The 12,115-nt window shown below is 52.7% G+C and overlaps 1 protein-coding gene and 1 long non-coding RNA gene across 7 annotated transcripts in view; both read left to right on the forward strand.

The window, feature by feature from the left end:
* The window catches only part of Poc1a (POC1 centriolar protein A), a 71,336-nt gene extending 65,973 nt beyond the window's left edge, over positions 1 to 5,363 (forward strand). For all 6 annotated transcript variants that reach the window (XM_071615668.1, XM_027933558.3, XM_071615669.1 and 3 more), the window contains one exon: positions 4,501 to 5,363. In XM_071615668.1, the coding sequence (XP_071471769.1) occupies positions 4,501 to 4,599 (99 nt within the window). In that variant the 3' untranslated portion in view covers positions 4,600 to 5,363. The remainder of the gene's footprint in view (positions 1 to 4,500) is intronic.
* Positions 5,364 to 8,201: 2,838 nt separating this feature from the next.
* On the forward strand, positions 8,202 to 10,326 carry LOC114091329 (uncharacterized). Its single transcript, XR_003582491.2, has 2 exons — positions 8,202 to 8,477; positions 9,364 to 10,326. It is a non-coding gene; the product is annotated as an uncharacterized lncRNA (long non-coding RNA).
* The last annotated feature ends 1,789 nt before the right edge of the window (positions 10,327 to 12,115 follow it).

Consider the following 12,115-nt stretch of genomic DNA (forward strand, 5'->3'; position numbering starts at 1 on the left):
CCCACCCCCTGTCTGGTATCCCTCATCTGACTCACCACCAGGTGGTGTTGGTCTGTTCTTTGAAGATTTCTCTGGTTTTGTCCACTTTCCTCCTGAGCTCCCCGTCCTCCGTCTAAGCCACTACCACTCCCTCTCGTTCTTGTTTCCACATTGCCTTCCCAAGCCACCCAGCCACTTCCCAGCCCCTCACCCTGTGGCTTTCACAGGGGCCTCCCCACTCATCCTCCTGCTGCTCTGAGAGGGAGGGTGAAGCTGCCTACGTGGGCTGCAGGGCCAGGTTCCCTTCCCACCTCGCCCGGGCCCTCTCCCCCGTTTGGCACAGGAGCCTCCCTGGGTCCGTCCTCCTTGCTCACTGCCTTTCCTGCCCCCCACCTCCCACCCCCAGGGCTCTGTATACACCGTTCCTTTGCCCCGCTGCTCTTCCTGCTCCTCTTCCCTGATGAGTTCCTCCTCCTCCTCTGCTTACTCCTCACTGCCTCAGGGCTACCTGAGGCCAGACCCGTTCATTCTTTCCAGCACAGCCCCCTGGTCTATGTGATTGTGTATAATCGTCTCCTTAAACCAGTGCCACACTCTGAAGCCAGGCCACCAGCCTTCATGATCCAGGTTTGTTGTGGATAAACTAAGTAACTTTAGGCTAGTTGTTTACTAACACTGTGCCTCTATTTCTTCATCTGAAAAACTGGTGATTAAAAATCCCTACCCTGAAGGATTATTGAATGCTGGGCACAGGGCAAGCACTCCCATGAGCAGACTGTTAGGAATCATCAGGAGGACTCCTCCCGTACCCAGAGCTCAGTCCTAGATCTTCCCACTGCTCTCCCTTGAGTCTGGGCTCCATATCCAATTTAGAGAGAACTTGGAAATTAGCTACAGGTGTCAGGTGTAGTGGTGCACGCCTGTAATTCCAGCAACTCAGGAGGCTGAGGTAGGAGGTTCACAAGTTTGAGGCCACCCTCATCAACTTAATGAGACTCTGTCTCAGAAAGTTAAAAGGACTGGGGATGAAGCTCATTGGTACAGTGCTGCCCCTGGGTTTGATCTCCAGTACCCAAAAAAAAAAAAAAAGAAAGAGAAAAGAAATCAGATATAGGGCACCACCAGGGCCAGGGAAAAAGAGTGAGTTTCCTGGTTCCTCCAAGGTCAAAGGACAGACAGAAGGAGTCTCAGAATAAAGACATTCTAAGGAAAAGTCTGGGCCCCAAAATAAAGACTTTCCAGCAGATTAGCCATCTTTCCTGTCCACCTTGACCTGACAGGCCCACCCAGCAGCCAGACGCCCATGAACATGTTTTCCCTCATTGCCCCTACCAGGGGACCCACCTGCTTCTCTTTGGATACTTTCTGGGGGACTGGGGCCAGAGGTCTGCTCCTGAGTAGAGCAAGGGGAGAGGCAATGTGGGCCAAGGGGCTGCTTAGAAGATCAGTTCTCTTTTTTTTTTTTTTTAATTATTAATTTTAGATATACATGACAGTAGATTATATTTGAGAGATTATATATACGTGGAATAGGAAGATCAGTTCTCAGTTGCCCTTGAACAAAAGAAAGTTGAGGCTGCTGGGCTATGGATCATGGACTCTCACTGAGACTTCAGAGGTGATTGCCTTTGAAGTATAGCCTTGTCTCTGGGCCTGGCCGGACAGACCCTGTACGGCAGGAAGGTTCCCTGGGTCAAAAGCCCTTTTGGCCAGCCTCAGCTGGGGGATAGATCACAGGTGTGGCCTGGGCTCCCCGACATGGAGCTGGGCAGCAGAGGGAACAGCAGCTGCCTTTGTCCTCTGGGCACTAGGGCAGCACATACTTACTGAGCCCTCCTGTGCACCTGACCCTGGTGTGAGTGTGTGCTTATCCTTTATTGCTCTTAACCAGCAGGTAAAGGTGATACATATTATGAAGAAGGTCACGTGATCTGACCTTGCCAGGGATGCCCTAATACACCCTATCTGCCACCCCACATGCTCTCTTTCCCCTTCTCCTGCAGGTTTATTTATTTTGGCTTTATTGTATGCTTGATATCTGGTAGTTTAATTCTCTACCTTTGTTGTTCTCATTCATGAAGTCAGTTTGTTAGTTTCCATCAAAAAAAAATCTTAAATATTTTATTATATTGGTTGAAAACTCTAAGAATAGTATTTCTAAGTTTCAACTTTATCATGGGGGATTCATGTTCTGTGAAAAAGAGGTCTTGTGCTTTATTGGAGTAGAATATTAAGAAAAATAAGTGCCAAACAACATTCTGATGAACAGAAACCTGAAAAGCCTCCTCCTCTTCCCACCCATCCTCCAGGCTCAAAGTAGGATTGGGTGGCATCAGATGGGGCCTGGAAGTGCCTGGTAGTGAGCTCTCTGGTGGCTACCTCCTGGCACCTAGGCAGTAGTGTAGGCTTAGGGACTGGAGGAAGTGGAGACCAAACACTGGAATAGCACAGTTACTCAGAAGCTTGGCCGGGAAAGAGAGAAGCTGAAGAAGGGCAGGGAGGAGAGATGCAGGTGTGAGGGGAGTGGGCTTTTTAAAGGCTGTCTATAATTTGCTAGGAAGAACCCCACCTGGGCTGGCAACCTCCATTAGAGACTCGTAAAGTAGGTGATATCTTTCTGTTCAAAGGAATCTAATATGGACACATTTCAAGGCACATTCCTGCTGAGCTGATATATGGGTCCCCTTGGGACTAAGCGGAGGCTCTGCTGTGCCGCTGATCCAGCACCTCACCCACATGTTTTCTAGACCCACTGTCTCTGCTTTTAGAAATTGGGTTCCTAGGAAAAGTTTAAAAACAAAAAAAAAAATTACAGGCAGGAACGGATACACAGCAGGCTGGGCTCCTCACTGTGGCCTTGAGTCTGGATAAAGGGTTGTCCATCAGAAAGAAGCTGGATGAAGAATGGTTTGAGCTGTGTGAGTTTCTCAGCAGCCAGTGGAAACTTCCAGGAATGCTGCTCAGGCCAGCCGGGGGCTGTTTCCGTTGCCACTTTTACGAGATGCAGACCCTTTTTCCCCTCTTTCCCTGGCTGGCTGGCCAGCAATGGGGACGTGATGGTCTCAGCTCTGCCTCTCAGGGTGCATTGCAGTTCATGTTCCACAGGCAGTGATGTTTTCTAGCCTCTATACCGTGACCCAGAGGTCAGAACCCTTACAACCCTGGGGCCAGCTCATTTAAAGAGCCAGTCGGAGCACCCTGCGTGGCAGCAGACATCCTGAGGGATGCTGTGAGGATTTATAGCAGTCTTGAAGGGGAAATTCTCTCCCAAAATGTTTTAATGTTTTATTAAATGTATGAAAGGAAAGTTCACTTTCCACTGGACCAAGGCCCAGAACCTTCATGATGCCCCTGGGATATGGACAAAACCTCTTGGGAGCATCCTCAAGTGAAATTATCTGCCCTTTTTGTGGCCTGTGGGCTACACAGTACAGGAAGCAAGCCTGCGGTGTTCACAGTGACCTCTGCCACACTGGGCTCATCCAGTGGCCAGTGTAGGCCTGCTGTGTAGTAGGCATCAGCAACCCTCAATGAGGGAAGTAAAATGAGCCGAGCCATTGTACCAGCCTGGACCAACCCGGGCGAGGGTGGCATGTGACTGATGGACAAGCCCATGGTAGGTCAACCCCTCAGTGGCAGGTACACAGGGTGCTCTTCTGTTGACACTGCTCAAAGCTAGAGGAGGTGAACAGGTCTTCATGGTCTGTCTGGGAGCCGTGTCTATAAGATTGGCGCTGACCCATGGAACACGTGCAGCCTCAGGTGGCTAGGTCCATGGGCAGCTATCATGCTGGGTACAGGAGTGAGACCAGGGGAGCAAGGACTTAGCCTCAGGAAGGCAGTATGATGGCAAGCAAGGGCACAGTGGCCAACATGGGTCAAGCTGCATGAGTGTCGAACACTGTGCTGAGTTCCCTGTCCTGTGAGCTCAGCATTGTGCTCTCCACTTACAGAGAAGAAAAGAAATGGCTCAGAGATGGAGCTCTCTGATCACTCTGGGCCTAACCTACAGACAGTACATTCCTACAGGTTTCTTCATTGGACTCACACAGAGGTGCTCCTGGGCTTAGGGAACTGATTTCCCAGCTTCTGTCCCCTGCCAGCCTTGGAGTACCCTCAGGTATAGAGGGAAAGGGCCTGCATCAGGACAGAAGTCAGGTGGAGTGCCTTCATTTGTGGGTGCAGTTCCTCATCTCTGGAATGGAAATGGTTGATGGTCTCTAATGGTATATGGATAAATCCTGTCCAGAGAAGGAAGCTGTCTAAATGCCAGGCCACCAGAACTGGGGATTCCTGACCCCTTAGTTGTCTTTTGTCATAGCCCAAGGCTGTGAGACCTGCCATCTGCTTCCCCTCCCTGCATTCTCCCCGTAACATCAAGGACCAACCATCCAGAGACAGAAGCAGTGCACATAAAGGCATCTGCCACCAGAGACGAGGGACAAGGAAGAACCCCACGCATTCTGGCATCAGGCTGGTGGCCCCTGAATCCCCTGAGTCTGTCCACTATTTATTTTGCAGACAGTGTCCATCCTGGAGCAGCGGTTGACATTGACAGAAGACAAGCTGAAGCAGTGTCTGGAGAACCAGCAGCTAATCATGCAGAGAGCAACACCATGATCAGGGGAGCAAGAATCAGGAGCTTGGTCGATTTGGGGGGTGGCAGGCCAGGGGTTTGTACTGCAGGACTTGGGTAATAAATAAAGGGATTCGGCTCTGTGGGAATTACGTCCTTACCGAGCCCAGGAATTGTGCAGTTCTGCCTTCTACCTTGCTATCTGCATCAGGAGGCTCTTCTGGCAGTGGGAGGCCCCAAGTGGGCAGGGCCCACAAGAAAATGCTTGAGTCTCACTGGCAGGACCACATTTAGTTTAACCTGAAGGAGCCACTTGATACTTCTGGTGTCTCTGAGTCCTAAGATTGTGGGCTGTCCCTCTGGAGAACCTTGCTTTTTCACTCCATTACTTTCAGCCATGTGACTGGCTTTTCCCATTCCATCCATGACTTAGAATTTGACTGCTCAGCCAGACATTGTAACCCAGACTCAGGAGCCTGAGGCAGAAGGATTGCAAGTTCAAGGCCAGCCTGGGCAACTTAGCGAGACCCTGTCTCAAAATATAAAAAGGGCTGGGGATGTGGTAAAGTGCCACTGGGTTCAAGTTCTAGTACCAAAAAGAAAAGACGGCTCATTGGTTGGATGAACCAGGCCCAAAGCAGGCCCATCTGAGTCAAGTCTATTTAGGAACAAACTCTGTGGAATGGGGGTAATGGCTTTGCAATGAGATTGATTTCTGTTCCACATATGTTCACTTGGGCCTGGTGGCTTCCTCCTCTCTCTGCTCATGAGAACAAAGGAATCTGGAAATTAAAACTGACTTTATTGACTTGCTGAGGAATGGCTTGTTCTGGGTGAGACCTAGTTGGTTCTCCCATCCCCACGGCCTTTAAGGGGGGATTGAAAATGGCAAAATGGGATGCCCCTGTCCTTTGAGTATTGCCTTTCGGCCCACAACACCCTTCTTTGCAGTACTGATGGAACAAGGGCTACCAGAACCCCCCACATGCCTCCCACCTTCCCCTGGCTGGCCCCCACTGGCTTCTGTTGGGACTGGGGGACTCAGGTACCCACCTTTCCATTTGTTCAGTAGGGTTTCCTTAGGCTCTTTCCTCTGCATCTGAGCTGGGAAGGCCAGGGCAAGTGCCTTCCCTATTACTACATGTCACTCATGCCTTCAGCCTTTTGCGTCTTGGGGCTCAGCCAGCCAGGGAGGTATTCATCCTCACACACCTGCCCTTCCTGGGCAGAGTGGGATCCAGTGTTAGATATTCCCAGAAGCTGGCAGAACCACGAGGTTAATGGGGTCCCAGCCTGAATGCCTAAAAACTTCTACTGACAAGGGGAACAGGCTGTGTTGACTTCTGATAAACAAAAATATGGCAGCTGCCTGCAACCTGCACTGGGTGAGGAGAGAGCAGGTCTCACACTCACTTATCCCCAGCTGGGTGACCTCAACATGGTATTCTAACTTCTCTGAGCTTCAGGCTTTTAATGTCTGAAGTGGTGGTGATGACACCCAGTCCTCTGGATGGTTGGTTACAAGGTATGTGCTGTACTTTACCCAGTGTAGAACAGGTGACCAAGGGAAGCCCATCGCTCCCCACCCCCACCAGTCCCGCTAGGATAACAAGGGCTGCCAGCTCTGGAAATTGTGAGGCCTCTAGGGATCTGCCGATGTGTGAAAGAGCCTGACCTTACCTAAACTGGCAGGTGAGACTCTAAGCTGCCTTGGGAGGTAGTGAACTCTCCATTCCTGGAGACCTAAGGACAGCCTGGGTGACATGGGTTAACCTGCCCAGAGGGACCCAGCTTGTGGAACAAGCCTTTTCATCTTCCGTGCTCACTTTCCTGCCACTGACCCACCCTGGGGTACCTCTTGTGGCATCCAGACCTGGACTTGGAGCTACCAGCTATTGGGACTCTGATGTTTGAGCAGCCAACCCAGAGCAAGGCCACCTCCAAAGACAGTTAGTAGTCCATGGCTGGGGCAATAGGACTTGAGCAGGTCTCCTAAGACATTGTGTGGTAGTTCTCGCTCAGAGGCCAGACTGGTGTTGCCATTTTCTGTCTTCATTTCACACCAGGATCAAGTTTGGAATCCTGCAGAAGAAAATGTAACTTAAGGAGATGGTCTGGGGGTAGTGGTGAGATATTTGCCTTGGTTACTTATTACCCATGGAGGTTCCAGTTATCAGATGTAAACAGGAGGGCACACCAAACACACACTATTTTTCTTGTAAGATGTTATTGACATGACCTAGGGCAGCCCTGGGACATCTTAGAATGCTGTGTTGTCTTGAATATAACAGAGACCTGCCAGGAGCCATCATCCAGGCCTATAATCCTAGCAGCTCTGGAGACTGAGGCAGGAGGATGAAAAGTTTGAGGCTAGCCTGGGCAACTCAGCAAGACCCTATCTCAAAAGAATTAAAAGGGCTGGGGATGTTACTCGGTGGTAAAGCACCCTGGGTTCAATCTTTAATACAAAAAAAAAAAAAAAAAAAGACCTACCCCCTTCATGCTGTAGAGGGGCTAAGACTCTTGTTTAGGGTGAAGTTCTTCTCCTGAGTTTCTTTTCTTGCTCATGTGAGGCCTGACTCAAACTCAATGCTCTGAGTGAGAATCTGGGATCCCAGGTTATACTGGGGCTAGGGGGACCCCTTATGGAGCCCTGACTACTGACACACTCCAAGCGCTGCCCAGTGGATCCCCTGGGGCTGGGACTATGACAGACTCCTCCCCACCCCCTCACTGCCAAGCACAAAAGCAGCCCTTCCAGAGATCCAGATGCCTCAGCCTTCATCTGTCCTAATGTTGGAGTTCGGTAACTGAACTCCCAGAGATTATGGTTCTCTCCCTCTCACCTCCCCTCTCCTTCCTCTTTCCTCTCCACTCCTTTCCCCTGCCTCCCTCTTTCTCCTTTTCTCTCTCTATCCTTCTCTTTCCTCTTAACCCCCATCCCCACTGCTCTGTCCCCTCCCTGTCCTCCCTCTGTTAGGAGGAGTTTGTTAGCCAGTGCATCTCAGTAGCAGTTCTCAATTGCCCCCCCTTCGTATCTTAATCTTCCCATGTGAAAGAAAAGAAGAGGTGTCTAGGGTTTACATTGTCGTCCCTTACCAACCCTTTGCCTGATTCTTGGGTTCCAGGGATGAACCTGCATTTCCCACTGAGGATGCAGAGGCAAGCAGACTACCAGATGGGCCTGGACAACAAGTCAGGCCACCCCCAGAAAGAAGCTGCTGAGCCCACCCCATACCGTGACAAGCCCTCCGCCCCTCATCCCTGAGTCACCATGCCCAGGAGCACCTAACTGACTGTGTCCAAAGGTCCCCACAGACCTGTGACTGCTTTTTCAGAGTCTCAGGTGGCACAAGCTGGTCTGCCCTGGGAACACTGCTAACTGCCCGCCCCCCAACCCAACTGTCCTGGGCCCTCTGTCCAGTGATGTGCTTGCCATAGCTTCAAGATTTCTCTGTGGGGTAAGAGTGGGTTTGTGACTCTTGACCCATTGCCAGAGCCCATCTCTGCCTCCCACTGGCTCCATGGCCTTGGAGGAGGTCCCTAAGGGTTCTGGACCTCTGTAAGATAATACCTGTCTCATTGGACACTCGGAGTGACTATGGTCAATGTGTGACTCTGTTACCCCACAACCAGGGCTCCATAAGTCAATGGTACAGGGGACTCAAGGTCCCAGAGTTGTCCTGGCTCAAATTGTACGTGGCTAGCATTGTCTTCTGATCCTGTGGCCCTGCTGTGGGTGTCCCCAGTGGTAGGAAGGAAGTTGGGCCCTCCCTTCTCCCCCGCCACCCCGAAGGTAAGCACTCTGAAACCACTTCTGCTGTCACTAAGGCCACCACTAGGACCAGCACAGGCTTGGGGGTGGATATTTGTGATTGCTTGGAATTCCGGAAACCCAGCCCGCTGAGCAAGCGAGAGCACGGTGAGTCACACTGGCTCTGCAGTCCCAGGTCCCTGTCATTAACCTTGTCTTCCTGAATGACTTGCTAGAGATGGACCCCTGTTAGCTCCAGCCTTAATGGGTGTGTGGCCATTTAAGGGGGACCAGAAGCTGCCCAGGTTTCTCTCCTCCTCAGGTATCCCCATTCTTCTGCCTCAACCCCCCCCTCCCCAGGGTGCTAAGAAGGGAACCCCACTGACTAAGGTAGCAGCGGCACCCCTGGTGCGCTTCCAGTGAGCACTGCCGCCCTGGCATGGGGCCTGTCCTAGTGTCTGGTAGGCTCCAGCCCACCCCACCCAGGCTGCCCTGCCACCATAGGCTCATTCTCTTGGCCACTTTGGGAGAGAATTCCTGTCTCCCTGACCCACGAAGGCCCAGAATGTGGGTCCCTCACGACTGTACTAAGATGAGCCAGCCCAGAGTGCCTGCAGCAAAGCCATTAGGAAGTGCTCTGCGCCAGCCCCTCCTGCCAGGAGCTGCAAGTGGAAACACTCTCCCAAGAACCTATTTATAGAGCACAGCCAGGGAGGGGTTTTGCTTTAGGTTAGGCCACCTAGAGCCCGGCTGCCTGGAAGGCTGCTGGTTGCAGCAACCCCCGCCCCTGCCCACTCTGTCCTACCACCCATGAGAAATTGGGCGTGGGGAAGAGGAACCTCAGCAGAAGAGGAAGTGATGTCCTCCTACCGCTTCCCGTTCTCAGCCCTCTGCTTCTCTTTTAGACACAAGCACATGTTCCTGAAAGGAGGACTTTGTCATGTTTTGTGGGCCCTCCGTGGGTAGAGGCCTGGCCTGCAGGAGCCAGGGCCCATGCAGGGCAGTGTCACTCAGTCACACATACTAATACCACCCCTGTCCATCTTCATCCTAGCTGGCTGTGCATCTGGATTCAGTGTTGGAGTCAAGATTGCCGTGAGATCCCTGAGTACCTGGAGCCCACGTTTACCCAGCCATGTTCCCTTGGCCTCAGTCAGGTCTGGGCCCTCCAGATGCCCTACTCAATTGGCCTCTTGCAGACTTCTGCTCTCCCCTGCTGAACTTAGCCTGGGACCTTGCTTTGACCTCATAGGTTTTTCTGGAGCCATCTGGCTCCCTCAGAAACTCCTGTGGTGTGTACCCACCTCTTCACTGAGCTCCTCAAACTGTGAACCCAAACCAGAGCCACCCCAACCCTCAGGCCCAAGGTTGGGATGGGTGCTGGTTCTGAGCCTAGGCCCCAGAATCTTCTCATGACAACTGCTCCTAAATTTGTTCCTCGGAAGCCTCTGGAACTTGGAGCAGGACAAGAAATGCAATTAGCCTTCCTTGCCCCTCCAGGCAGTGGCACAACTGTGCCTGCTAACTGGAAACAGAAGGTCCTTTCTGTGGCACAGGCCCAGGCTGGCCTATGTCAGGGCTGCCATGGGACTCCTTGACCAGAGCTGTGAAGCTGACCTCTGCTTCTAAACTTACTCCTGGTCCTTGGATTGGGTCCAGCTCCCCAGGAATAGGGCCACAGCCTCACAGGAATGCCCATGGCCCTTTGAAAGTCTCCTGTTGGGGACAAATGGTTTGCTAGAGCCTCAGTTCCATAGACCACTCTGGTGGGGGATGGGAGCCTCAGGCTGGGGGTCTCTCCAGCCTTCCAAAGCATGAGCCTACCCACCTCTCAGGCACCCTGGAGTGAGCCCTTCAAGGAGCCAGGACCTACTGGGACAATGCCTGCTCACTCCCCACCTGGTCTCCAAATTTTGCCCTTGGCCCACCCATTGTTCTCAACACATCGGCCAGCATCTTCCAAAATACAAGCCCCCCAAACAATCAGTAATTAAAATAAAACTTGTAAGATAGCTTATGCCAGCCCTGCTCAACCCCCTTGAATGGTTCCTCAGCCTCCAAGGACACACCAAGTACTCACCATTGCTGAGGCCTACTCCCGATCCTGCCCCCCTCTACTCATCACCTACCCCCCTCCTCATTCCCCTCTAGCCACAGTGGCTTCCTCACTGTTACAGCTCCAGGGCCTTTGCACCTGCTGTTTCTGCTGCCAGGAATACTGCAGTTTTCATCAGAGCCTCAACCTCCTCCTCTGAAGAATAAGAGCAGGAGTGGCCTCAGAGGACTATTGGAAGATTTGCTGAGGCAATTCACACAAAGCTCCAAGAGCTGGCTTTGTCCCTGCTGAGCTGTGATCCATGACCCAGGGAGGTGGAGAGGAATGGGTGCTGAAGAATTGGGTTTCTGGCATCATAAGCTAGACAGCCACTGGGCTTACATGACACTCACTCAGTGCCCCTGGGAACGGGATCCACTGAGCCCCTTGGGCCCTCGGACTCCCCTCCCAATTGCCATTGGGTCTCTCTAATTGGACACTCACACCCAATTATGCCAGCATGGCTTCCAGCCACCAAGCCAAGCCAGGTGCCCCTGCCCTACCCCCCACACGGGTAGGAGAGTGGTGGCTAGTCCTTCCCACTTGCTGGTCCTCCTCACCTATCTGCTAACTGAGGGGCAAGGGCAGTGTCAGGGCTGGTGGCCTGCTGCACCATGGCCTCCCTGGAGTGGTGAGGGACAGCCAGCCTAGATTTGAAGGAGCATCTTACTGTTGGCTGGGCCTTTCTCCTGCCCCCATAGACCCTCCCACCTGGTTCTATCCTCTCAGGCCAAGCAGAGCCACAGATTTAGACTGAGTCTGAAGGAGAGGATGGAGCTTCTAATGGGCCTCACGCCACTCCCCAGCAGGCCACTGGCCTGGGGCCTCCTGCAGGGGCCTGTGAGCCAGGCAGCCGACCTGGTGGGGGTAGGCACCAGAACTTCTGGGGATAAAGTCTTCCCCTCCGCCTGCCTTCCCCCCCTCCTCCCACTCCCTTTGGTCCTCCACAAACACATGTTTCCAATCCCCTTTCAGGCCCCTCTCCCTCCCCAGCCCCTTCCCATTTCCTCTCTGAGGCATCCACTCACATGTGGAACTCATTAGGAGACCCTCAGGGCTCGTAACCCAACTCTGGCCTGGGCTCGGGGAGGGGGCCCTGTCCGCAGCCCCCATGCTGAGGCGAGGCAGCCCCCCCTTGTCTGGCCCCCGTCTGGCCCTGTGCAGCTTGGAGCTGGAGACCACAAGTTGCTGGTCATGGCCAAGAGTGGGGGATGCTGGTGGAGGGAAGCGTGGCCAGGAATCTCGCTCCTGCTCTCCAGCCTGCTCTCAGCGGGTGCCCGGCTCTGTGGTAGCTTCTGATTCCACAAGGGCAGCTGGACCCACGCGTGGAAAGCAGGTTTCAAGGCCCCTAAAGCAGGCCAGAGGAAGGATGAGGGGGTTCTGAGCAACTAACTCAGTGACCCTTAGCTTCCCACCTGAATAATGGGAAGGAAGGAGGTGATATGTGGAATAGCCACTGAACCACGAAAGGCCACCTTTTCCCCTGAAGACCTGGTCCCTTGGCTTGTCAATGGAGGTTATGCAAAAAAAAAAAAAAAAAAACTAGTGCTGTGATCACCAGAGGTTGGGAAATGTGTGGATGAATCAGATCCTTTAGAAGGATCAGAAGTTAGCTACTTCCCTTGCAGGACTTGTCAGAGCCTTTTTTTGGGGGGTGGGGGAGAACCAGGAAGTGAATCCAGGGGCATTTAACCACTGACCACGTCCCCAG

Source organism: Marmota flaviventris, chromosome 8 (assembly GCF_047511675.1).
Source record: "Marmota flaviventris isolate mMarFla1 chromosome 8, mMarFla1.hap1, whole genome shotgun sequence".
NCBI lineage: Eukaryota > Metazoa > Chordata > Mammalia > Rodentia > Sciuridae > Marmota > Marmota flaviventris.